The sequence below is a fragment of the Portunus trituberculatus genome, chromosome 17, assembly GCF_017591435.1.
Source record: "Portunus trituberculatus isolate SZX2019 chromosome 17, ASM1759143v1, whole genome shotgun sequence".
In the NCBI taxonomy this organism is placed as follows: Eukaryota; Metazoa; Arthropoda; class Malacostraca; order Decapoda; family Portunidae; genus Portunus; species Portunus trituberculatus.
The window spans coordinates 21,606,349-21,634,314 of NC_059271.1; the positions used below are offsets into that span (position 1 = coordinate 21,606,349).

General features: G+C 40.8%; 1 protein-coding gene across 2 annotated transcripts; it reads right to left on the reverse strand.

The window, feature by feature from the left end:
* Nucleotides 1-147: 147 nt before the first annotated feature.
* LOC123504830 (solute carrier family 25 member 36-A-like) lies at nt 148-26,455 on the reverse strand. Of its 2 annotated transcripts, none has more exons than XM_045255686.1 (8): nt 26,306-26,455; nt 23,042-23,338; nt 20,537-20,715; nt 4,525-4,649; nt 2,563-2,672; nt 2,358-2,458; nt 879-1,068; nt 148-708 (listed from the first exon to the last, which is right to left on the reverse strand). In XM_045255686.1, the coding sequence occupies exons 1-8, from the start codon at nt 26,347-26,349 to the stop codon at nt 636-638; spliced, it is 1,119 nt and encodes a 372-aa protein (XP_045111621.1). In that variant the 5' UTR covers nt 26,350-26,455; the 3' UTR covers nt 148-635. The 2 variants fall into 2 exon arrangements, with proteins under 2 accessions (XP_045111621.1, XP_045111622.1); XM_045255687.1 differs by lacking the exon at nt 26,306-26,455 and adding an exon at nt 23,721-24,238.
* Between the last annotated feature and the right edge of the window lie 1,511 nt (nt 26,456-27,966).

Below are 27,966 nucleotides of genomic sequence, written 5' to 3' on the forward strand. Positions count from 1 at the left end.
TGTTTCATGTGTGTGTGTGTGTGTGTGTGTGTGTGTGTGTGTGTGTGTGTGTGTGTGTGTGTGTGTGTGTGTGTGTGTAAATATATATATATATATATATATATATATATATATATATATATATATATATATATATATATATATATATATATATATATATATATATATATATCACTTAGTGGTGAGACAGTTCAAGTCAATAAACATCAAGCCAAATGTTTGATGAGAAAGGACAGTGATGGGTCCTACCACCACTAGCACCATCACCACTTCTACACAAAGCCAAGAGAGCAATGGAAGACAAAGCCTTACAACTCTTCTCTTTATCTTAAATAGGACTTCTACTGGAGTAAGAATTTATAATGAGTGGTGATATATAGTAAGAAAAAAAAATAAATAAAAATAAAAAATAAAAAATAATGCAATGTTCCTGCTAATTGATACATACATGAAATATCTATGCAATATCTTGCATTACACAAAGTAATCAGTTTGAATAGCATGAACATCAGTTTGATGTCCACTTTGGTAAATGGCTTGCTACAACCTTGGGAGATGTGTTGAGCAACACTCACCTACACTATGCATCTAGGAACCCTGAATTTGGGACTTCCCTAGCACCAATGTAAAAGGACCTACAGTGAAGACCCGTCATCATCCTCATCAAAGTCATCATCGTAGAATTCATTTGCAGTCTCACCAAAATGCCTGAAAATGAGAAATCATAAACATGTACAGAAAAAATTCTGGCACCCTAGTATTATGGGCAAGTGGAAACTTTTATAAATTAAAGGATTACAAAATTCTGACCAAAGTTAAAATTGTTAAGAGCATTTAAATTTCACACCACCCATCTTCCCAACACAATGAATACATACCTGGTAAGAATGTAGACGACGCCCTCATAGGTCGCCATCATGATGGCAGTGTTCGGAATCTGTCGCACCAGCTGTGTTGCAAGACCTCTATAGAGGCCATGCCAGCCTTCTTCACGCAAAACTAATCCCAGCGTCTGCCAGAATCCACGATATCTGCTGCCTTCTTCCCTCATCCTTGTTCTTGCGACCTCTGAAATTAACAAGATCAGGTGAATATACATATTTCTAGCTGTGCATTTGTCTCACTGGTCTGCAATCCTGTATACATTTCTCAACACAATACAAATTTTTGAATAAAACTAAAATGCAAGAAAAATATGCAGCTGTTCAAGAAAATACAGTTATATTCAAGTTACACTTCTACTTGGATTCTGCTTATTGCACTTGCAGGGCTTAATATTAGTACAACTAGCTACAGTAAACCCCTGATTATCCGAAACATAAGGGGAAGCCTCTTTTGGATAATCCAGATTTATTTCCTTTTCCCATTTCTTTGGGCACCTTAGGCATGGTGATGATGAAAGAAGCAAGGTGGAAACACAGGTTGTAGAATGTGGCTGGCAAGTGTAAACACTGTGGCACGACTGCCAACTGCCAATTGTAAATAATGAAAGAAAATAAATGCACTATACGTTAAACAAAGCACGATTAAATCATATTTATTCAAATTGTTCTTATTAATTTTAAATCTTATTTCAAATATTATTAGAATTAGCTAAAGTAGTTAAAGTAAGTTGAAAAGCAAAAGAAAAGAAAATTAAATTAGATCAGAATATAGCTCACTTTCCAAAAAGTCTTTTCCTGGTAATGAAAAGTCTTTAGTTTAAGAGTGTTCCCCTTGGCAAGCAATAATGAAACAAATTAGGCTAACAAATGAAAGGACAAAAGGAGAACAAAAAAGGGTGCCAAATACTGATACACCTTAAATCAAATGAAGAACTGAAGACAAATACCGACCATGCCCAAATATGCAAAACCGAATTACAGAAGCAACAGAATGACACGAACCGAATGAATCCTTTCACCGAGAGTAGGCAAAAATAAAAAAAGTTAACTAGGGATGCCAATTGGTCATAATGCATATTTGCCATATTACAAATGCCAAATATGGAGAAGCAAAACAAAGTTCATGGGATAGTTTTAATAATGTTTTAGTATATAAAAAAATCATTTTAATTGCATTATCCAAATCGATTTTGGATAATCCACTTTCGGATAATAAGGGTTTACTGTAACATGCTGCATTTCATTGCTAATTCAGAAATAAAATACATATCTAACCCTGTTGTTGTTACAACTAGCTATTATGCTGCATTTCATTGCTAATTCAGAAATAAAATACATATCTAACTTTGGGAGAAGGGGGAAAGTAAAGAAAATTTGACCCATAATAAACCAAATTATTCATAAAAAAAAAATAAATAAATAAAAAAAAAGCATGTTTATTGCTAGTCATTGTATTTCAGCCACTATATTTACCATGAGGATAGCAGAGAGAGGATGCAAAGGTCTTCGATGTTGCACCAGCAAGCATGAATTCCAGGAAGTCTCGTGCAGATCGATCATTGGGGTTGCCTTGCCTGAAATGGTCATTGCAGACATTATATAATTCACGTTTCTTATTCTAATCAATCCATCATGCATTTCACATTAACTGCAAAGACCTCACCACTGCAGCACCCACCTGTATGCCATCAGCTTGGCCTTAATGGATTCATACACAACAAAGTGGATCACCGTTTCCGAGATGCCATAGTAGGAGGCCGTAATTCCTCGGTAAAACCCACCAATACCCTGGAAGACAAGACTTACGTGAGACACAGCCTTATAAACCATTCAGCTCTCTCAGTATTATAATTCCATAGTTTTGGGACTATTCATACTCATTTCTTTAAAGTATGTGGCACAAAGATCACATACCAATCACATGGTATATGGTGGCTGTACAACTACAGAGATGCTATGCAAGAATATACCACTGAGTGTTTTGTATCTTTACTGAAGCAAGGTGTGCCAAGCACTGTAAGGGAGAGAGAGGACAATACACAGAATATCAGCAAGGATCTAACTTTTTATCATTAGCTACCTACTGTAATCTGATGACACATTATATGTATTTTCTTGTGTGTGTTGTGTTGTGTTCATGGTTGCCTACTGGTCACCTAGCCAGCTTTCCCCATTATGGAGCAACCTCATAGCTCAAAGACTGATCTTCAGGTAGAACGGAGACCAAACCACACTCTACACAATGAGAAAGCAAGACCACAATCCCCTCAAATTACATCCCATACCTATTTGCTGCTAGGTGAACAGGGGCTACACATTAAGAGGCTTGCCCGTTTGCCTCACCGCTTTCCGGGACTCGAACCCGGACCCTCTCGATTGTAAGTTGAGCGTGCTAACCACTACACTACGCAGTGTAAAGCGAGGCCACAACCCCTCGAGTTACATCCCGTACCTATTTACTACTAGGTGAACAGGGGCTACACATTAAGAGGCTTGCCCATTTGCCTCGCCGCTTTCCTAGTTGTAGTTTTACAGGGCCTGGGCTTTATGCTCGTGTGGCCCCATCTCCATATCTACACTTATTCAATTTCCCTTTAAAAAACTATGCACACGCGTTGCTGACACCACTTCCTCACTCAAACTGTTCCAAGTCTCAACACATCTTTGCGGGAAACTATATTTTTAACATCTCTCAGACATCTTCCCTTCCTCAGTTTCTTACTATGCGATCTTGTGCTTCTAATGTCATATTCTTCTCTCAGGATTAGTTTGTGTGTGTGTGTGTGTGTGTGTGTGTGTGTGTGTGTGTGTGTGTGTGTGTGTGTGTGTGTGTGTGTGTGTGTGTGTGTGTTTCACTGTTTGATTTGCTGCAGTCTCTGATGAGACAGCCAGACGTTACCCTACGGAACGAGCTCAGAGCTCATTATTTCCGATCTTTGGATAGGCCTGAGACCAGGCACACATCACACACCGGGACAACAAGGTCACAACTCCTCGATTTACATCCCGTACCTACTCACTGCTAGGTGAACAGGGGCTACACGTGAAAGGAGACACAGCCAAATATCTCTACCCGGCCGGGGACTCGAATCCCGGTCCTCTGGCTTGTGAAGCCAGCGCTCTAACCACTGAGCTACCGGGTGTGTGTGTGTGTGTGTGTGTTTAATTCAGATATACTTTGACATCACTACAAAGATATTTCCTGTGCAATGGAATATCTGTGACAAATAACATCCCTTCATTCTACTATCAATACCTATGATACAGAAATGAAAAATATCTGCTTACATCACCTACGTCTGCTATATCAAGATAAGCTAAGGTTTATTTTATTACAACGGATTGCTGCTGCTCAAGAAAGTAATGCAATGAGTTATGCACATAATATTCATCACTGCCTTTGGTTCTGATAGAAGGGCTGTCAAAAGAAAAACCACGAGAAAACACAATGAGACGAGACACTGGATTACAGGCAAAAAGCACATCAGATTCTAGACAACCAAAGATTGCATAATTAACTAAACACAAGATTTCTTATTTTGCAAATGTTTTTTTGTCCTAACCATAAAATCTGTTATAAGGAAGAAATAGAAAGTTGTAAAAGTAATAGTGCATCCCAGCCATGGTCCTGCACTCCCACCTGTTGACGGTAGGTCTTCTGTATGCACTCCAGAGCCGAGGTGCCACGGCCATATAAACTATGGTCGAGCTGAAGCCGTGTCTTGATGAACCAGATAGGATTGGTTGCAGTGCAGGCAGTAAAACCTGTGATGGAATGAAAGCAAATAATTAACGGTGCATTCCTTCATCTCTGCTTCATATAGAATTCATGCAACATTTATTAAACATTTGTGGCAGTAGGTACTTGGTGGGGTAACAAACTAGGGGGGGATTATTATTATTTTTTTTTGTCACTTTCCAGCAGCATGTGTGCAAGTTTAAGCGTTATGTCAGTCTAACCTGGATACTTGGTTTTTTTTTTTTTTTTTGCGTTTTCAAAAACTCTACATTACAAATATCAATTCCTGAAGATAACCTAAGTGATACAACAGGAATTCTACAAGTGCTTTCATCAATTCCACCCTTGTCTCGTTATCTCGCGTTCCCTAAGGGCCAAGATAGGAAGAAAGCTTCTCTCCCGATATGCGCATTAGGCGTATAAAGGACGAAACGGGCAGGCAGCAGCAGCCGGCCCGCTACACTGGGATCAATAGCAGCAGCCGAGACGACCCAGCAACGCAGTGGCCCATCTGTTCTCTACTCTCGTTGGACTTGACCCTTGCATCTCACTCCCTGCTCGAATTAACTGCGCTTTACTTGAGGCGGGTTCACACGTGTCAATATGCGGATGAATATACTAGTGATAACAGCCCTGCTAGCCGGAACACGTTCCCACATAGCGGTTGTGAAGCATCGGCTGGTTAGCCTACATTTCTTATAAGAAGAGTGTTCATCTTAACAAAAGGCTATGCGACCAAATTAAATCATCACAAGCATTCAATCCTTACCTCCAACAACACCCTGCGGAGAGGGAATCAGTCATCGGAGAGTGGCAGGCTGGCAGCGTTCTCATCGAATTAAGTTTTATTTTGCATAGGGTGTTTTTGCTATACTATTCATTTTTCGGATCCTAGACATGCTATTTGTTCCTCACTAGCTCCAACATCTTACTCCCTGCTTCTGGACACCCACATATTCAAACCTTCCGTGACATCAAAATGTAAACACTGCCGCTGGCGGCTGGAAAAGGCCGTTTTGCAGCTGGTTTCTCCACCCGCTATATATAGGCACCGATATCTGACCAAAAACCTGTAGCGGCTGGCGATGAATATTACACAAGTCGTCAGTGACAAATGTGGTGCTGTGGTTAACGTCATGCTGAAGTGTCGAGACACGTTTCATAAAGAAAAATTCATAAAATGCTCGGGTAGGTTGGTGACAGGGAACCATGAAGCAGCAACAAACGCCATTTCTGGGGTTATAAAGGAGAACGTTGACCCAAGGTCTCTACTGGGGTGGAGCAACTTTCATCTAGCTATCTACATTCAAGCCAGGCATTCGCCTCTTAAAGGGAGGCGGCCGAGACGAGACGTGTACGTACATCTAAAATACTCCACATCTGAACTTTTCACGGTCAACATTATTTTTCATAGCAAAGCAGGATGTTCAGGAGTGTCATATCCATAAAGAATATACTCACACGCGTAAACTAGTAACTAAGATCTGCCAAACAAGACTCGGGAGGGAATGACAATATTTGCGGTATTGACATGGCACTCATCCCGTCACCTCTCAAGGCCGGGAAAAAAAAAATTATATATATATATATATATATATATATATATATATATATATATATATATATGCGTAATACTTCAACACTACCCAGTTCCCGCCCCCACCAACTCTACCAACCCCACCCCCGGCATAACGACGCAAGCCGGTGAAAACCAGATACACAGATGGCAGGGTCTCTGTAACGAGGTCGAGGGTGTTGAGAGAGATGAGAACTGTGGGGTAAAGGGAGAGTGGGGGGGAGAAGAGTGGAGAATACTGGATACAAAGTAGCAACAGGATGAAACCACTCGACACACCAGACGATGAACTTTTATATCGCCACAAGAAAACAAGAACTGCAAGTCTGTAAGGGATTCCGGGGACACGGGGGGGAGGGGGGCAGCTTCCTCAAGCACCATCCTGCTGCATGCCAAAATAACCCTCCTTTCTCACCAGGCAACACGTTATGCGCTTAGCAAATGGTTGGAGGGGGGTGCAGGAAGTACAAGGCTTTTGTTATCAAAGATCACAATTTAACACCACAATCATAACAGCACCACCACCATTATATCGATGTGCAGTTTGCCACGCTACTGTAGGTGCTATCTAAGGCCCTTTCGTGTTCTAAGAGAAAAATGAGTGGATAAAAACAATAATTAAAAGTAAATTTGAGGTAGAAGATTAACGTAACGGTAAAAAAAAAAAAACAAATATTCCCCCTATAATCATCACGACAACGCCATATTGGCTCATCAGCTTTCCTCTACCGGCCACCGGAGTGTCGATCCTCTACAAACAGGGATCACGTGGACAGCCGGGTGAGTGGGGCTAGATGCCTTCCCTCTCCCTTTTCTTGGACAGTGTTGCCATCCACAACATCCGTCATTTACTTTATTTTTTTTTTCCTTGTACGACCTTTCAAGTCTCTAGGCCAGATGCCTCCAGCCCACTACTTTCTCTCATGTCTATGTAGCATATCGAGGGGTTCAATGAGTGGTGTCCACGAGGAGAGGAGTGTGTTGGGCACCCTACATGTGGCGTAACTGGCGTTCACGTGTAAGGAAGCATGTTGGACCTCCTCATGTGTTATGTCCCCTCATCTCATCACTCATCATCACTCGGGAGTGCCATTCCTTTCTTTAATCTTGGCAGCGCTGACGCTTAAATAAAGTCCGCGAATAAAAGCCAAACCAGCAAAACAAGAGCTATAAATAAGAGCAGTAATGAATCACATTCATGAATCCTAAACTACCAGATGTTTGACGAACGTGGGTCTCCTGTAAGTTACGGTGTGAGTTGCACGGGGAGATGTAGTGTGTGTGTGTGTGTACAACCTTTTCGGTACGGGTCCACAATAGCGTTGCTCACAAGACCAAAATGTCACCCTCAAATAACCGAATTTTTCTCTCAAATACACAATGTTCTGAAAAGCAATTTTCTGTCAAGCAGCAGAAATCTTGACACAGTAAGTAATGACAATATACTTTCACTACGTCTTTTGCGCAAGAAGATCGGACCTGTTACTGTCACCTATATAGAGTTAGGAAAATAAGAGAAAAGTCGCAAATGTGCTGGTTAGTTGCCAGGGATTAGTACGTGTTGTGTACTGCCCACTGTTCTCTCGGTTGAATTTCCTCTCTGAAACACGCAACATGTAACAGTTTACGTCATTTGAGTTCGTACCCCAGCCCAAGTTGCTATTGGAAACATTTACTACCCTCAGTGAGTACAAGGACTGGACATTTGCATCAAATACAAACTCTCTTCACCGAGAGGTAACAGTTGGCGATCATGAGTCCAGCACGTGATCAAGGCAGTAGATACAAACGCATGCAATTCAAGGTCACACGACCGGTACTCGGCAAGAAAACACTGGCATTGCGCTCAGATTTGTTCCAGTTTCCACATCCCCTTTATCCAATCTTATCCTCCTCCTCACTCACTACATCATGATAATGATGAAATACGGATAAACTGATGATAAATGAAGCGAGTACGCGCTCTGAAATTACATGTCTTTAACGTCCCAACGCACAATTATTTACGTGCTGCATAAACCAAGCCACAACCCAGATCAGTATACATGTTCAAATAGCGTGGCAATGTAATGCAGGCGTGTTCTCTTCCCAAACATTGGATACGGTTCTATACATTTTTTAAATTCCAATTTCAATATTGTGTATTCTCTCTTACACACACGGGGTGGATTTGCAGCTTTACATTCTGGGGGGGATTTGGACACAAAAGTTAGCAAGCCGAGTCTTTACCCTTGCCCTTCCCCTACCTCAACCTAGTAGGTAAAGGTCATCTGGTATACCGCGAGCCTAGGGGCACCGCTACGTAGCTACAAGGCCGTCTGATGAGAAAATTTAATACGGGTTTAATGCTGTGCGAGATGGTTAATAGACTGTTGGTAAATCGTCATCTGAGGAGAGACGATGTGCTAAATAGTTTATAGGCTTAGTTGGTGAGTCACCTCTAGTAACAATGGTTATGCTTGAATGAGTATTTTGTGGTATGACATGATTATGCTTGAATGAGTATTTTGTGGTATGACATGAATAAGAGGTGGATGATGCCTTGGTAGTGTATCTACGTTTGTACGATCCGCCACGAAAAGTTTGTAATAGTATACGATTAACTTATATACGGTGTTCCTTAGCGCAGATATTTTCACATTAATTAGCATGACGGCAATATAAGTAACTACTACTTGCAGAACATCTGTCCTCTCAATATTATGTGTATAATGCTTTATAGCCAGTAAACGTTGGGAAAACGACAATATATCTGAAGTAAAAAGGCGATCAATACCACAAAACTTACCGAAACTATACTTTAAAAGGCCTTTCCATATGCCAAAACTTATTCAACATAGCCGAGTTGGTAGAGGATGAGGAATGTTACCGGTAAACCCTTTAATTATAGAAATGACCTGGTACATACAGGAAATCTATAACGAGGCGTAGTGGGAGTTTTCTTATGTTAACGAGGGTGACCAGGGGCAAGGGGAATTAGAAAGGAAAAATGAACGCGTTCTGCCACGGCCAAAATCATTCAAAAGAATTACATTGGTCATCATGGGAAACTGTTGCTACATTTCAACTTGCATCAAATCCTTTACACTAAATCCTCCAGGGAAATAAACTACCAAAGCTATATATAATACATCCATGTAACAGAGCTAAACTTCTTATTGTTTTACACTAGTTGCCTTACTCCTCCCTTTCCCATTCTACATAATTTCTGACTTACAGAACAATTGAATAAGCATGAAACCAAGTTCTCAAAATTGTTGTAATCATAACTATTGCAATGCTGATAAAGAAGGAGCGAGAAAAGAAACCTCAGCCATCTTTCGTTTCAACGTCCCCATTAAAATACGTGACGTCAGAGGAAGAGCACGACCTTGCAGGGCCCCCAGGACGCGGGACGGAATTGAAGACCGCCTAGGCAGGGTCCGGGGCGGGGACAGTGTTACCAACCAGTGCATCACCCACGCCATTGCACTATGAGAATCGGCGCTGCTGCCTGCTAGTTGGTTGGTTGGTTGGCCTGCTCTCTGATGCAGCCGCTGAATGTGATCACTGACCGCCCTACCACTGTCACTACAACCGCTACCATTGCTATCTTTACCGCTCATATTTTAACTATTACAGCCTCTAGTACTGTCTGATGAACAATACAATCTATTGTTAAAAATCACCACCATTGATTTCTAAACTATTTCCAGTCTCTCCCTACTCCTTGTAATTTTCCTAAACGTCTTGAACATCTCTTTCCAACCAACAAAACATCCTTCTTAAAGAAAACAACAGCGACTACTATTCCGGTAGCTGTTGCTGTTGTAGTACTACGTCTTACCACCACCATCTTCACCATGACAACATCGCGTCCGTAGCGTGGCGATAAAGCAACAGAGTAGACAAGGCAAACCGGATGCTAGACATTATATTTAGACCCGTTACAAGTATACAAAGAGTAATGCTGTTTGTTAGTACATTCAGCCCTGGCTGCCTATAGGTCTTACTCATTAAAGTATAGCGTTGTCATGGTTACCCGATTATTCATTTTAAGGTTACTAGCATCTAAACTCGGGCAGTCACTTCACTACGGTAGATGTTGACTAGAAAAAGTAACTACACTTTAACGGCCTGAAACTTATAAAAGAAGAAAACCAACAGTCACCAATTCGTAAAGGCAACTACTCCTAGCTTACGAGAATTATCTGAGAATGTATCCTCAAACATGTTGGTGTCTTCACCCTAATACGTGCAACAGGCTCTCGTCTAAGGGTGATGATTCTAATGATAATTAGAATTAACGACTCGAAAACGTGCAAGGAAACCGGTCTTCAGCTTGAAGCTTTTGATTTTTTTTTAAAGCTTCAAGTGCTTTGATTCAAAATACAGGTGAAGATATAAGGCTAGTACACAAATTTTTAGTTGTTTCTAGGCTCTGAACAGCGGATCCGGAGCTAGAGGAAATGTGACTATGTAAGGAATGAAAACATTAGAACTAATCAACGGTTCATGTATATACAGTACATTCCTTTACGACACCGTGCTAAAGAAAATATGACTGATGCAATTCAATCAAAACAGCTACTCACGTGACAATACCCCCTTGATTGCTAGTGACAGTATGGCACGTAATCACGGGTGAATATACTTGGTACAAAATGTAAACTAAACTAAGTACACGCCACCAAACCTGTAAATAAACTAAACAAGTTTTGAACGAATACCCCTTTTACTGAAGGCTGCCTTTCACGAATTATAATGCTAATTTGCACCAAGCCAGTCGACCGAAGCAAAGAACCCACAACACCCAATAAGAGAAAGTAAACAACATTATAAGTGACAGGCGAAAACTACTGAATCAAACTGGATAAAGTCAGTTACACCCAGGACAGGGATAGTGATAATAATAATAATAATAATAATAATAATAATAATAATAATAATAATAATAATAATAGGCAAACACGTTGAATACAAAGCCGGAATGTACGTCATTATGCAGAGAAAACTTGACTTATAACTTCATACATGGCATTAAATAACAATAGGTAGAGACGTTAGACAGGCAGGCATCAGTATACATCACTATAGTTTTTCCTCTACGACCTTTCAACGCGCTAATGCTGCCACCAGCCATCACCACCGCCGCCACGTGACCAAAAAGTACCCAGTAAACACCGCGGGTCATATCGAGAAACGGGAAGCAACAACAGGGAGAAGAGAAGGATGGAGAAGAGTGCGAGAAGTCAAGAGCTGAGCAAGGTACGGAGAAGCAAAACGAGTATAATACGACAGAAGAGAGGGAAGTTGAGTTATAATAGGAAAATAAGGAGTTGAATTATGAAGGGAGCATAAAGGAGGAAGAGCTATGGATGTCTAAGGATTATTGGGGGGAGGAGAGAAAAAGAGTGGAATTATAAGAAAAAAAGGTACTAGAGAAGATCGTATAGGAAGAGGGACGAGCCATGAGATATGAGGAAAGTAGCTTAGAAATATGGAGTATGTACATTATGGGAAGAAAGATCATAACAATAGAAGGACGTGACGAAGTATGGCTGTGAGGTTTTGAGTTTCAGCAGAGAGAGAGAGAGAGAGAGAGAGAGAGAGAGAGAGAGAGAGAGAGAGAGAGAGAGAGAGAGAGAGAGAGAGAGAGAGAGAGCAGGCTGATGTGGGGACAAACGGTTCCTCAAATAGTCAGTTTGGGTCTAATGATTAACTAAATTGCACTCTCGCCCAATGATAAACTAAACTGCACATTCACCCAGTTAGTGTTGTTATTAATAGAGAGATAAGTCGGTGTCTATGAGGAGATTGGGAAAGGCTTGTTGACTAGCATGGATACAACACTGCACTAACACGTGATCATAAACTGAGAACTCTAGTCAGTCTATCTTAGGTTTATGTACTATATGAAGGCTGGAGAGGGCGCACCCCTCCTCCACTATCAAGGTAATCAAAGCTACTGCCTCTCTCACCTACAATTATCTACTTTGCCTACTCTAAAAAAGTCGCCTTCGTCACCATCACCGATACTGCTTTGATCACCATTCTGTTATTAGTATTAATTATCACTAATACGATCACTATCACTATTCTACCAAGTCACAAACACTTTTTACCATACAACTCTCCGATGCAGAAGGTAAATGCATCATTAGCTGTCACGCAACAAGTCACCATCACCGTTACCTTTACTAAGGAAGCAATGAGTATCACTCACCACCACCAACCACCCCTACCACTTACCATAGGACAAATGTATCCTAACTGTTGCATGACGCCTCACCTTTAACATTCACTCTCTCTATCACCGCCTCCTTTACCAAGACAGGGCACTATGATTCCTCCCAATCGCTACATTTACCATTCGGACGATATAACCCATCACACCACCAGAAAAACCACAACCAGCCATCACGCCACCGCAACTACGTAGTACACTGCACCCAACAACTGCCACGTGACTTACCTACTACCTCGTGTGTACTCCGCCCACAGCACATATGCACGCACGCACGCACACGTGACTTTCTTGCAGCAATCTCCGTTCCTTCGTTCACGTCCATGACCTTCAGATAGAAACTCAAGGTTGACGCTATGTTCACTCCTCCTCCTCCTCCTCTTCTTCCACACCAGCTTCCCTCTGCACTCTCTCCTGCAGCCTTGGTCTTTCCTGTTTTCTTTCGTCTTTGTCCATCGTCCTCCTCCCTTTGCTTACGATCCTTTCCTCCTCTCTCCCCCTCTCTCCTGCAGTTTTGTTCAACCCTCCAATTCTTCTTTCTTCACCTTCCTCTACACTCCATTGGTAAACTTCCCCTCTTGCTGATTCATCTCTTCCTTCTTGTCTATCTCTTCATTTCCTTTTCCTTGACTCACCTCACACCTTTCATCTCCTTTCTCTCGTCACGTGCTCCTAACACCTCACTTGTGCTATGCTTTCTTCCAACCAACCTACTCCTCTCTCGTATATCTCTTTTTCTTTCTTCGCCTGTCTTATTAGCCCGTTCCTCAGCCATTATTGTTTTCCTTTCTCTCCACTCCCAAAGTATCACCTACAACCTCCCTCCCTCCGTCCTTCAGCTTCCTCCCATCGGCCGCCGCTCGATACTACTACTTAACTCCCGCTAGCCGTGCAAATCATAACGGTGCACGTGAAACCAGCTAATACAGTGGTAGAAGAAAGGAATTATGGTATCCTGCCGCTTGACCTCGATTCAACCCATCAAAAAAAAAAAAAAAAAAATAAAAAAAATAAATAAATAAAATAAATAAATAAATAAATAAAAAAAATGACGGCATGTAAACTTGAGTGAAATAAAGGTGGTATTATTAATCTAAATGACAAACACAGGAATTAGGGGTCCAGAGTAGGCAAACAAACAATAGTGTCTTCAAGTGATATGCCATCCTCGCTTTCACTAGGCAATGGTTCCGGTCCACTAAATTAAGCTACGAGTCTTATTGATGGCAATTTTTCGTTATCTGATTGTTAGCAGATCAGAGAATTTAAGACAGAAGCCAAAACAATGACGTTGTACTAGAATTTATAGGTTACCTACCTCTTTTGGAACTATTTAACCAAATGTTATGTATAAAACTAGTACTGAGTATCGACTATCCCTTATTAACATCGCATCCACACACTAAAGCCAGATACCCTAACAAATTGAAGGTTGAAAACGCGTCACGGTGGAATAAAGCTAAATTACTAGTTTTATTGGCACTGAATATTTTTTAATACATTTATGCAATCTTTTCCTCTCTCTCTCTCTCTCTCTCTCTCTCTCTCTCTCTCTCTCTGATGACCTTGCTCTTATTATCGTGATTAGACATTAATATACTGCTTACGTAAAACACACACACACACACACACACACAATCTTATTCCGATACTATTACGCAGTTGACTGCTATATTTCCGGACTGGTGTGAGCTGAGATGGGGAAAGGAGGGAAGGAGGAGAACAAGGGAGGAGGATAAACAGATTTTGCTGTGCAGGAAGGTTTGGACGTGCTTTGGTAGGAGGCGCGGGATGGGAGAGGTGGGAGAGGGGTAGGATAAGAGGAAGACTTATTCAATATCTAATCTTCTCGTAAACAAAGTATCTTACGTTCTATTAACAACTTATTCGTACTACATAGATATCTACCAGGACAAGCCGCCTCAAATTCTATTAAAACCAAGAACCTAAATTTCCTTCACTAAACAAGAAAATAACCTTGTATTCTTCGGCATCATCTTACTCTTCTAACCCCTTCTGAATAAATCCACAAGGAACTTTGTACACAATTACCTTTCCAGCTGCGTTACTTCCAATTTATTTAGTCTTAATTTCACACTCTCTCCTCAATAAATTAATAGATAACTGAATGGTATACACTTGAGTATTCTTTTGTTCCAGAAATTCAATGAACCACCTTTTTCCCTGTGTCTATCTAATGCTAACACGTTAGTTAGACAAGTTCATTATTACATACCTGAAATCACCTTCAGTGAAAACGTATACAAATTTCAATCCAGTTGCTTAATTTCTGAGGAAGTGTTGCCAGTCAACTCAAATGCCTGGTAAACCAGGCATTTATGACTCGATCTAATGCAGCACTTGATATAGCCATAAATATCAAACGCGTGTAAAGGCCTTAAAAATATATCTATTACTTCTAATGGTGTTGCATATTACCTAAAGCTGACAATCTTCCATGAAGAAATGGCCAAACGTTTTTATTTATTTATTTTTTGTTGAGAAACATTCTTTTATAGTTACTTTACATGAACTATCTGAATTCTGTAAGACAAGGATTTAATTTAATTTCCATCTGTCTATATTCACTTATGCCCTGAACTAAATCTCACTAAGAGAGAGAGAGAGAGAGAGAGAGAGAGAGAGAGAGAGAGAGAGAGAGAGAGAGAGAGAGAGAGAGAGAGCGTGCGATTATAAGGAAATGCAAGAATTTAGTCCATGTAACTATTAACGATAAGCAGATGCAGATAAACAAAAGATAAAATGGACAGGTAGAAGAGAAGCTAATGGGTGTGAATAAAGAGCACAAACATATAAAGCGAGAAACTAGAAGGAAAGAATTGGCATCTGTGACTATTAACGAAAAGCAGATGCAGAGAAAGACTAAGAGGAGAGGGAGCGGCTAGTGAGCGGGAATGTTACAGAAGTAGAAGCCGGGAAGGGCCAGCAGCCTCGCTCTCTGCTCTGCTCCTCCACCTCGCCAACACCTGTGTGCCGACGCGCACTTTGTAGGTGCGGCGGCAGCAAGGCGCCCAAGTAGTGACACACTTGTGCCCAGAATAACTCCGGGAAGAACGGTGCCTACGGAGTGTGTCGCAGGGCTACACACACACACACACACTAAGTGAAGCCAGAAGACGCATTACATATATCAGCGCGTTCAGCTCTCATGGTATCACCGAGACGCCATACACGCGTTCTGGTGGCGCGGACCCGCTACAGAAAGGAAAAACTTCAAATGTAATTCCTCTCCACTTATATCAAGATTACTCTCCTACCTCGATCTAATTCGTACTACAGCACTAGTGAGGTGATAATTCTCTCTCTCTCTCTCTCTCTCAACATCAAACGTACCCTGACAGGTCCGCCGTCCACGTCTATTATTGTGTGTGTGTGTGTGTGTGTGTGTGTGTGTGTGTGGTTAATACTCAGGACCGGGGAAGACACACGGACTCAGACATTGTTTTGGTTGAAAGTCGATGATTTCACGCAGACGCGAAGAGATTGAATCTCCACGGAACAATTGACATCCTCACCATTACAGCTTAAGGACTATTGATGCCATTCCTGCTCTGCTTGTCGATCATTTCAGCTTGTTCATGAGCTATTGATGGTGACGTTGCTGCTATTGTGTAGCAGCGATGTGCTATAATGGTCGCCTCCATGGCAAGGGTTCGCTCCGGTCACGGCCAAGGCCACAGCTCCGCCCCGCCAACCCCCGATCCCCAATACGCATCACATAAAAACTAAAACACCAGCACATTTTTCAGACAGGCAACCAATGTATTTTCTCTGAAGGAATTCAAGAGAGACTGAACTTAATTACGAAATTATTTAGCGATATAAACGTGAAGGCAGCATCGGCTACTCAAAGTCGTGGTTGGCATCACTATTTTCCCGCCCTATCACGCTGTTACATCGTGTAAGAGCTACTCCGTCTCTCCTACTCATCACTAATTGAAAACTTGGCTCAAGTGATTCTTTTTCATATTATTCCTTTTTTTCTCTTTCTCCTCCTCCTCTTCTTCCTCTTCATCATCATCATCATCACTACCACCACCATCACCATTATCATCAAGCCCCGAGCATGCTTTGTGCATCTCACTTCCTGCTCCCGTTTCACCAGGAATATTCCAACGAAGCATGGATCGTGCCATGTACTATGTATTAATCACTCAAGTGGCCTAATTCAACCTGGAAAATAATACCACTCCGTATCTTCCAAATAATTTCCAGTCTTAAAAACTGCCCTCATACTCTCATTCCCCCCACGCTCCTCGCATCAAGGCAAGACTGGCAGGTGTCCAGCCAGTGTAGAGTGGTGGCAGTTAGCGTGATGCACGACTTGTTTGTCCAGCGTCACTAAGGTATTTGGCAAGGAGTGACATGGCTTTTTCTCAGTGGAAATTTCCACTACGGAAAAGGTTTCGTTATGGTGGCGCTGCTTACTAGGTCCTGATGGGTCACTGTGCCAAGAATGTTTATCTTGGCACCTCTACCCCATCCCAGTCAGCCCTGCCAAAGGGAGGGTGGGAATACTCTTTAACCTACACCGCGAACCACTCCTACCTATGGGCACAGTGGCGCCTGCTGCCTAAGTCCTGCACCCACGCATACTATCAGCCGATTGAGCAAGAACACTTGACATTATCACAAGTTGATACAGCAATCGCTGCGACCTTTGTGGCCTGTTTGAGCATGAGAGCGTTGTGCCTCTAGCTCCTAAAAAATATACGAGCTACTTAGAGGTCACATCAGACATTAATCTTGTATCCTTTATGAAGTCCCTAAAACAGCAAGCCAATGGTGTCTGGTGAAACTCGAAAATTGCTTATATCTATATCTATCTATCTATCTACCTAATTATATATATATATATATATATATATATATATATATATATATATATATATATATATATATATTATACACAGAAAAGCAGAGCATTTCAAAGAAAAAAGTGAAAGTGGTGGCAACAAGCCCAATGAGGTTAACTGGCCGCATATTGAGGAAATAGCAGGGTCACTGCCTTACCCGCAGCCTTCATTCATCCGTGGGTCGGTCGAAACTGTGCAGTGGCCAGGCCAACCCTGTGCATGGACAGGCGACACCTCCGGCGCGCTACAGATGACGTCAACGCCAATCACTACCGAACCCAGATAAACGCAGGGTTACTAAGACGCAACATCTGGCACCGTGCGCCCCATTATTGACACAATAGTGTATCAGGGAGAGCTGAGGGGTGTGGTGCTGCTGTAAACAACATTTTGGCGCCTGTTTGACGCTCAAGGTCACGGAAACTACCACCACCATCCTCCCTTCGCGGGCCAAGTTCCACCATCAGCAAATCCTGAAGTAGCCAACTAATGAGTAGACCAGAGGCACATTTGTTGACTCTTTAAAACCACAGCAGAACAGCAATGGTATATTTTTCATATATATATATATATATATATATATATATATATATATATATATATATATATATATATATATATTTATTTTAATGGATAAAAAAGTCTTTGAACTGAAGCGTGCACTCAAGCAGCTCTGGCCTGGAAGGTGTTGCAGCAGCCATGAATCCAGAACGTGATTCAACATCTGAGCGCGCTGAAAAAATAATTCAATGGCATGGGCTAATGACTTCCTCCACTCAATGCGATAGGAATAAAGCTGAGCGAGGCCCAACAATAGCCAACAGGCTGCCGGCTCGACTATTTCTGCCTACCATGTATACTTCGCCTATTCTTCAACCCTGCGAAACTTGCGACGCTCCTACCTACAGCAAAACACTTATTCTGAGGCATGTATTCGCATCAGCTTCCTACCATGCGCGATATACTTGCCCTTCACATCGACTACAGTACCCTGGCTTTCATGTACGGTATTGCATACATCTGCGTGTTGGGAGGAGACTTCACTTCTACTATCCTACATCTTTTGTTTATCAGTGAAAGCTATCACAAAACGCCATTGTAATAGTCAATAGAACAGTGGTAAGCTCTTTTGCCTTACTCTGAACTGCACGGTTGCCTATTAACATTAATGATACACACAAGAAAAGCTTTTCTGAAGGTTATTGTTAGGCTACAGTTAATTGAATTGCGAAATCACTGGACGGTAAGTGTAGTATTCATAAATGCTTACATTCATGCGCATAAAAAAAAAAAAAAAACAGAGAGAGAGAGAGAGAGAGAGAGAGAGAAGGGGGGGGGAATGGGGGATTGTTTGAGCGAGTACTCGTGTAGACGCAATCTCTTTAGAACAGTAAGACCCAAGTATTATCTTATCACGCCCCTCTGCCACCCCACACTGCAGTATGGGGCTTCAAAGCATACGTCATCTGGTATTCATGCTGTGTTATCACTACTAGAGATTTGGTACTGTTTGTTTGTCCTGAGATCAGGTTTCGTCCGTTTCAATAGCAATGTGCTGAAATTTTGTATGTAATTTATGGAAACTCTCTCTCTCTCTCTCGTACAACTACTACTAAATAAAACATCCATGGTCCTAATGAACGATCACTACACCACCACATCCTTATAAGCTGTAAGGAGGCAGCGGCAGCAACCCACCACCCACACTCAATGCCTCGCCCGTCCCACCGCCGACCTACATCCTTATCTACCCTTCCCAACAGTAGGTCATTTTCCAGCATATAACTCGTGCCAAGTCGGAATGATAGTCAAGGTTTTTGGGTGTTTGTTAGTGTAACTGTTGAACCAAAGTGAAAACTAATTTAGGGCAAACATCCAGCCATCAGTGTTGCTGGGCCTAGATCCACTACTATGGCCGTCAAAGTTACGGCTGGCAGGTCGGTCAGTCCCGCCCGCTGTTAGCGAACATAGGGGAGCGCCGCCAAGAGTGAATACATACTTACTACTTCGTCGATGCCATGATTGCTTAGTGAATTGTGCAGCGATATGTAAACAACTCATGAATAGAAGTGGGTGTTATAATGCAAGATGTTTATGCTTGCTTTGAAATAATGCATACAATTGCGTTCCTCGTATAAATTATGCCAAGTCTTGGTAGGCGTCGGCAGGCTGTTGCTTGTACACTTGTTCATTTTCGTATAGCTTGCTGCTAACACAATAATCTGCGTCCATATAGTTTAAATATTAGTTCAAGTTTTAGTCATGAAATTAGGTATCACACAACACATGATCGAGGTCCTGACAAGATTATTTCTTCTCACCGTGCGAACGTCTCCGGTGTGTGTGTGTGGAGAGAGAGAGAGAGAGAGAGAGAGAGAGAGAGATGTGTGCAGTTTGCCGTACGTTCTATTGAGTTACCGCATCCCACACCAACGTCGCGGCCATGTGGATGGAAGGAGAGGGAGGACCCGCCCTCCCGACTGCTGTTAGGCCTTAGGAAACCCTCGCTGGTCCCCACGTGAGCAAAGGGTCACTGAGTACACACCCATATGGCGCAAGTGGCAGGCGTCCCAACCGACTAAACATACCTAAAGGAAAAATTATCGAGACATTTCACAAACTTATATGTCCAGTCTTGAAACATTTATATAACTTCATGGAATGATAAACTAATGAAGACATTGCAACGGTTGGCCAGCTCCCTTGACAAGTAAGAAACTGCAACGGTCTGGTAACTCTCTCTCTCTCTCTCTCTCTCTCGTTCCGCTGTCATTGTTTCCGGTGGCGCCGAGTTTTCAACCACAGCCACCAAGTTCTTAATTTTCGTCTACAACTGAACACACTGCGCATTAGAGACACGGAATATTCAACATGTATAGGAATCAACTTTTTTTTTTTTTGTACTACTTAATTTCAACGTAAAACGACCACATACATATCACCAAGTTTTTTGCTCAGCCAAGTAATTTTCTTGTCCATTTATCTACAAAAAAAAGACTTCGTAATGAAATAGTTTATGAAGCTACCATTGATAAATTTTAAAACAGATTTAACGTTCTTTTTAACAACATATTTACTTTTCATTTCATTCATTTTTATATTAGCCTCATTCAATTTTCCAAATACACGTTTCCACGTTCGCGAGATCTTGATTGGGTCTACATCAGCTTTAGGGCTGTCCCCTGACGGCCTCACAAAGACTTTCATACAAGAACAAAAGGAAACGCCGCTCACCAGCCCAGGAAGCAGAGAGGACGTGGACAACTGGTGTGTCTGGTTTCAACTTCCCATTGAGGAATTTCTTCATCTGAGAGTAGGAGCAGAAGTAGATGGCTCTGGAGGGTGCCACACCAACCAGGTTAGGACCCAGGCCCCGGAATAACGCTCGGGGACCCTCTACCTCCACGATATACCTGCGGGAAGAGGCAAGAGTTAGGTTAGTTCTAGGATTTATTAAAAAAAAACTTATTTGTCCAGATAAACTGGAACCACATCAACAAAAACTTGTTCTACTAGGTGTGTGTGTGTGTGTGTGTGTGTGTGTGTGTGTGTGTGATTCACCCTCGGTGTTAAGCATCACACGGTGTACGTGTGATCGTCATCCATGCTCGACCTGGCAGCGATTCGGTCTACTAATATAATTCTATCTGTGAACAAGACCGAAGCCTTTCACATGCCATCACCACTTAGGCTTACTTTACCCAAGGGTGGGTAAGCCTAACTGTCATTAAGCGTTCACTCCGGAGTCAGCTTACTAGTCAGATAGAAAAATTAGACTATATCATAGACTTTAGGTTGTATGATATACCCTTCCAGAGAGAGCCAAGACGACCTCTAATAATAGGGATGAAATATTTTTACACACACACACACACACACACAAATTCAGTCATCTTACCAAGAGGCCGAAAAGTAATAAATTAGTCTATAATGAAAACACTTGTACAAAAAGACACGAACCTTAACCGACAGGGTGACAGGCACATAAGTTACCAAGGAGAAGTCTACATACCACTGAGCAACTTTGTGTATAATTGCGATGAATAGGTACTAATGTTATAGTGAATTCACCAAACTAGCCGTGTCGGGCGACGGGCCACCATATCTTCAATTCTACACTTTACAGATACTGACACTTGATGCACCAAGTCAAGAACTCTCAAACTTTCTCCATTAATAACTTTGCTTGATATATTCATCCATAATTACATAAGAACATGTCTTTTTTCTCTCTCTCTCTCTGATACATGTTATTCATCCTTAACCTTTTTTTTTTCGCCATTGAGAATCACAGCACTAAATGATAACCGTTCCTCTCAAAGATTCGTCTGCTGCGGCACTATTACTTATGACAACACGGGGAAAGTCTTGAGACTTGGGGTAGGTAAGGCACGCGAGATGAAACACTGACATGGTAAGACAAACAAATAGCTGAGGCAGCAATGACCTACACACCTAGTGATTGGGAGATAAAGTGGCTGAAAACTTTAAAAAAAAAAAAAAAAAAAATTGATGACCTAAATGAGAGAGAGAGAGAGAGAGAGAGAGAGAGAGAGACTGGAGATACATTTTCTGAAGTATGCATACAGAACTCATTGCCACACTGCATAAAATTTAGGTGCAAATTAAGCAAATGGCTATTGCTTAACTTGTAACTATTATGCCATATGAATATTCATAATCCTTCACTAAATAAGTAAGACAAGTCAATAGCAACCATACATTGCACAACTGAACCAAGAGTGTTATTGCTATAGTATATAGCAACAACAGTGTGGAAATAAAAAAAATCTGCAACACAAGTATTACAGAAATCCACTGCTTTATGAAGTTTTGACAGCACAAAAATGACCTTGTATGGCTGCATGATTTAGTCGATCTCAGCCATTAATATTAGTAAACCCATTCCTCGCATCAATGGCAGACTTGCCATTAGGCAACATTTGGCAGTTGCCTAGGGCCCCCGAGTTTCTGGGGGCCCCATGAAACTTATGGTAAATAAAGGTTTCATTATTTACACACATTATTTATGCTTTTAATTAAAATCCATTTGCTAAAATGCTACCAGAATGATTATCCTATTAAGTGTGTTTCGGAGTCCTCTATAAATGTATAAAGAATATGGGACCCCCCTTCAGTCCCCACTATATTGGATTATGTGCAGGACGGGGTCCCATGCCTACCTTTGCCTAGGGCCCTCAAATTCCTAAATCTGCCCCTGCATCACACCAAGTAAGATCAGTGCCTCAAGATGACACTTGCCACAGTACCATTTCTATATTAAAATCCTCTATACATCAATAAGAACAGAAAAAGCAACAATATCTACCAGTTAACCAAACCATTGATCAATTTGTTGTGTGTTCCATACACAACACCTAATTCAGGCCAAATGAAGTACTACTAATTTTTGTACATAATAATGTTAATTAGTAATTTTCTTTAAACTTAAGAAATAAGGTAAAAATGTTCGGTGAAATATAAAGCACTAGTAATGATTTTGCATAAACTTAGTGCCATAAAATATTCACCGAGAAATTCAAGTAACATACTTTGATATAACATTTTTAATTTTTGCAGACTTTATCAGGGAAATGCACAACAATGTCTTCACTTTCAATCAGAATTTGAGAAAAAAAAAAAAAAGTCAATATGTTCATTAACCTGCCCAATGCAGTAAAGAGTAAATGAAAATTTCCTCCCATGGTAATCCAGAATGTAATACGTAAATGTACTTACTTGAGGCAATGGAGGATGGATAGACTCTGTCTTCGTCCAGGGGGGTTTGGAAGCTGTTGTGATAACTGCACGATCTGTGTGCCCGAGGTGAAGGCAGTGGTGGTGTGCAACCTGCGGAGACCGCCTCCCCCTCGGTGGTGATGATGCTGGGGCACAGTGGGACATGTGGTGGAGCCCCGCTGTTGGGCTGCAGGTGGAGGCAGTGAACCACTCATGTAGGTGAAGGAAGAGGACTGGAGCCTTGTTTTGACCACCTCCAGCGGGCATGTGGCCACCGCTCCCATCGTGCCACCACATCTGCCAGAGATGATCAACTCAGGAAAATTTCTAAAACATCTGTTGCAATGCAAAAGTAAGTCATTTATACCTACTGATATTATGTACAAATTCACGAGGCACTATTGGTATAATGTACAGATTCATTAGATACATGTAAATACTAACATTTACAATAATGTAATGCCTGTCCACTGAACATAAACCTAACAAGATAAAAACTGATATGGAAAGGAATACAGTATACAACAGATAAATGACATTTATTCTGACCCAAAAGCTGCATTTCATGAACTATTTAACTACTTTTGATGCTAAGCAGGTAGCCTTTAGGAATTTCCAAAATATGTAAATAACTTCCATGACCACACTCACAGCAAGTATTTAATATGTGTACCCAAACCTTTCTAAGATCTTCACCAGTGCCAGATGTTCTTGCGTTTTCTTCCTTTCATCCCATGTCACTCAAATATTCAACAAATAAACATTTCAATGGATATCATATAGAACTTTTCTATATTCAATTACCATATACTTAACTCCTCATGAGAACAGTGTCTGCAACCATTACATTTAATGTGAGAAACTGAATAACTTTATTCTAGTTTCCCGAGCACTTTCAGGGAATTATAAACGCTGTTCATTAGTTATCCTAAAAGCCCTTCTTAAATCTCTGATGCCTTCTCATTTTAGCAATACATAAAACTATTATATATTTGTATAAAAAAGAAAAGCAGCATCACAAACAATCCTTCAATCACCACCATCAATCATTTCTAACACTATCACTTCTCTAAATACATTATAACTGAACTCATGTTCATAGTCATAACACAAAGCTTCCTGAAGAGATCTTGTATGCTTGGGTACATATATGATTATCAACATAACCTAAATACCTACATACACTTTTCCACCCCCGCCCTTTGCTCTGGCTACTGTAAACAATGTATTTACAAGTGTGCTACATATCAAAGCAAATTAAAGAAAAAAAAAAAAAAAAAAAAAATCCTTCAAATATGTAGGTACCATAACTTGTGTGTACTGATGCAATAATTCAGACTTTGGTTGGGTATCAGGAAAACCTTACCGAAACTATCTTAAAACATTATCCAGAATGTTTGAAAAAAGGTATGCCATCTTTAAATTCCTATTCGGTACCTAACAACAATACTGTTACCACCATCGGCTGGCAATTTTTTAACCAATTTGTCACTCCTACTAAGCACCTATTCTGCATTATTGCGCTTATTTCTTACCTATCTATGATGTCCTTCCTATTTGAGAAACTAAATATTTTATCCTGAATGTTTGAAAAAAAAAAAAAAAGATATGCCATCTTTAAATTCCTATTCGGTACCTAACATCTATGATGTCCTTTCTATTTAAGAAACTACACATCAAGAACTAACTCCCCAGAAAACAAATTAACCTCGGATAAACAAATGAAGTTGATAACCTAGAAAAATGCAGACATAAACAAATCAATGCTGCAGTAGTAAATATTACACCACGCATTGCATAACCCTTACGTTTACGACAGTAGTATGTACATTACGTAAACAAACATTCCAGAGAAGACTTCTCTAGACACGTGTACACTGAAAACTTGAATACTATAGTACACTGAAAACATTTGACTACTACAGTGAAATCCCTGGTTTACATCTCACCGAAGATGAGGAAAGGCACGTCAACACTTCCTAACAACTGGTCTAGCCCGAGGTTAAGGAGGCTGGTCTGTAAGCAGAGGTTACCTAAAATCCACCTCATAACTAAACCACCTTGAAGCAGTAGTACTTAAGGGGTAGGTAACAGTCTAGTTCACTGCCGCTATTCTTTTTTTTTTTTTATCATTATTCTTTCTCCCTGTTTACTACGTAATTTACAGATCTACGGAATTCATTGAGCCGAAAACTTAGATCTACGGATTCATTGAGCCGAAAACTTTTTTTCTATCACGTGAGACAAAAAAAAAAAAAATAAATAAATAAATAAATAATCCACCGGTGGTCAATCACCTACTCGTTCTCCTTTTCACAACGACGCAGTGACTGGCTGGTCAATACACCCACGAAGCGGCACCACAGAATGTGATATAACCAATGCCTTGACAACCTAAAGGTTACCTTTACGTCTCGGTAACAAAAATATACAATACTTTCTGATCTCGCTAGCAAAGCATACTTATTTTATTAATAGTAGTTGAAACTATATGAAGAATAAAATATTTACATATCGAAGGATGAAGCGCAATGGTTCCCAACTGTGGGCAATTTAGCAGAATGCAGGGGCCCATAATCTGAGAATGTGTGTATAAAACCAATGGAGTTTAATGCGTAGGAAGCCAGTGGAGGTAACTTACATGCATGGAATCAATAAAAAATACAAGATTTGCTAGTGGCTTATACATGGACCCGCGTGTAGGGCTGTAGCCATGGACAAATTCTGTATGAAAAGTGGGTGACGACCATAGTTTAGGAACCATTATCTAACGAATCTCAGCAGGATGAACTGGGTTACCTCACGTGTTCCACAAACATCCACACGCATTTCGGCCTGGCTACTAAACTGAGCTCTGATACTCTGGCAGAAGTATGAAAATGGCATTTTCTACGCATAATAAAAAAAAATCTATATTCAGCTGTTATTGACAATAGACCAATTTATTAGGCCTCTACACCACATCTTGCATGAAAATTTTTTATCATTACCTAATTGAATAATGTCTACTCGATATTAAGGTGTGATACGGTTGATAAAAATTTGGTAACCTTAACGTTGGCATCACGTTCCTGACACAATACCCCCACTAATATAGGTCATTCCGGCCACAGGTATAATGCAGTGGATAACCAATACCACGTTTGTCCTCCTGCAGACGACCTCACCCCTCACTGTGTAAGATGTCCGAGCCCACCTCACAACACACCACAACCATTTGCATCTCTCCCACTCACTCAGACACACGTAACAAGGCCACCTTACCCGCCAGCGAACAGGTGTATCAAGGTATCTCTATTGAAACTCATTTCGTCTCAAGATTTCGTACACTACACAACAAGAGCAACCCTTCCCCATCACTGGTTCAGACATAACTGGGAGGCGCTGCGGCCGGGCTCTGAGTGGCTTTCCATCACGTGCTCACTTGATGCTGATTGGTCCAGCGCTTAAGTAGTGTGTGCTGATTGGTCGACGTGTTGGCTCCACTCCAAGTGTACATGTGATTTTTGTTTACATCCTTACTTACGAACGATGGTGAACATAAAAATGCTTGTTGTGCACTTAAGTATGGAGCTCTAGATTCAAGGCATTCCAGTGTCTCATCTATTCCAGTATCTATGGGTCCAGTGGAAGTTGCCAAGGATTTCAAGATTGTTTTCATGATTCCCATTGATAGTTCTACATTTATAAGGAGGAAAAAAAATAAACTATTCATTGAGAACCTCATCATCTTAGCGGCCTTTGAAACTATCCTCTGTGAATGTTGGAGCGTTTTGCAGAATACGAGCTTTAAACCTACCTTGCAGTGGATGGATGTGTACGAAACAAACCATCTTGATCGTGCTCTCGTCTCCTGACTAAAATGCCTTTGCTTTATATAACACTACTAACGTTATTCTTTTTACGAGAAACTAGGTCTAATAAAAGAGTTCATTTTTTCATCGCAATTTCTGTTATTCGTATAGTTTCTATTAGTGGAGAAACGAAAGGAAAAGACAGCTTTACACATATCTCAAGCAAAGCTCCCAGCCAAGGCGCGCGGGCGGGAAAATTCAAACCCTATGCTGACTAGATTTTTTTTTCAAAATCTTCTTCAAAGACAGCTTCGCGTTGCCTGAATTGTTGACATTTCCTTTCATATGGTTATGTGCATTATGTTGAGCAATGTCATTTGGCTATGCAAGAGTAATTATACAAGACAATTTAATAAGTTACGACACGCAGTGAACATGAAGAGATGTATAATATTCTGCCTTATTCAGTATCATAGACACTCATATATGACTTTATAATAAAAAAAAAAAAAAACTCACTATAACCAGTTACAAATATCTGTCAAAAAGTCGGACTTACAAAATGTATCTGGATGCATGAGAAATAGATTGATTACATTTAATGTCATTCTAGAGAGAGAGAGAGAGAGAGAGAGAGAGAGAGAGAGAGAGAGAGAGACTATAGAAGTTTAGTCAGTGTGTTTAGGAACTAAAAAAAACACCTGAGCAAGATGAGTTCACAGATGTCATTTCATTGTCTATACCCTGAAGGCTGAAGTCACTCCTCAGGCTTGACAACTCTAAAAATGTTGCAGTATAATGTGACATTAAATTCTTACGAAGTGTCTTGCTTGTATAGATTTCTGTCGCGTCTCTTGCAAGTTTCCACATGCATTCCTTTTCCTGACAAGTGACAGAATTACTGTATCACACTGCGCAATTGGCCTTCACACATGAATTTCCTTCGTATTGATGGAATTACTAGTTAAGTATGGTTTATTATTATCATAGTTACTTTTGATATAATTTCTAGCGAATTTATTTGATATATCTACTATTATTGACCTTTTCCGCAGTTTGTTTAGTTCGATGTGTTTAGGAAAATTGGTTATCCATTTGTATGAATATATTTTTTATTGTTACAGTTGAAAA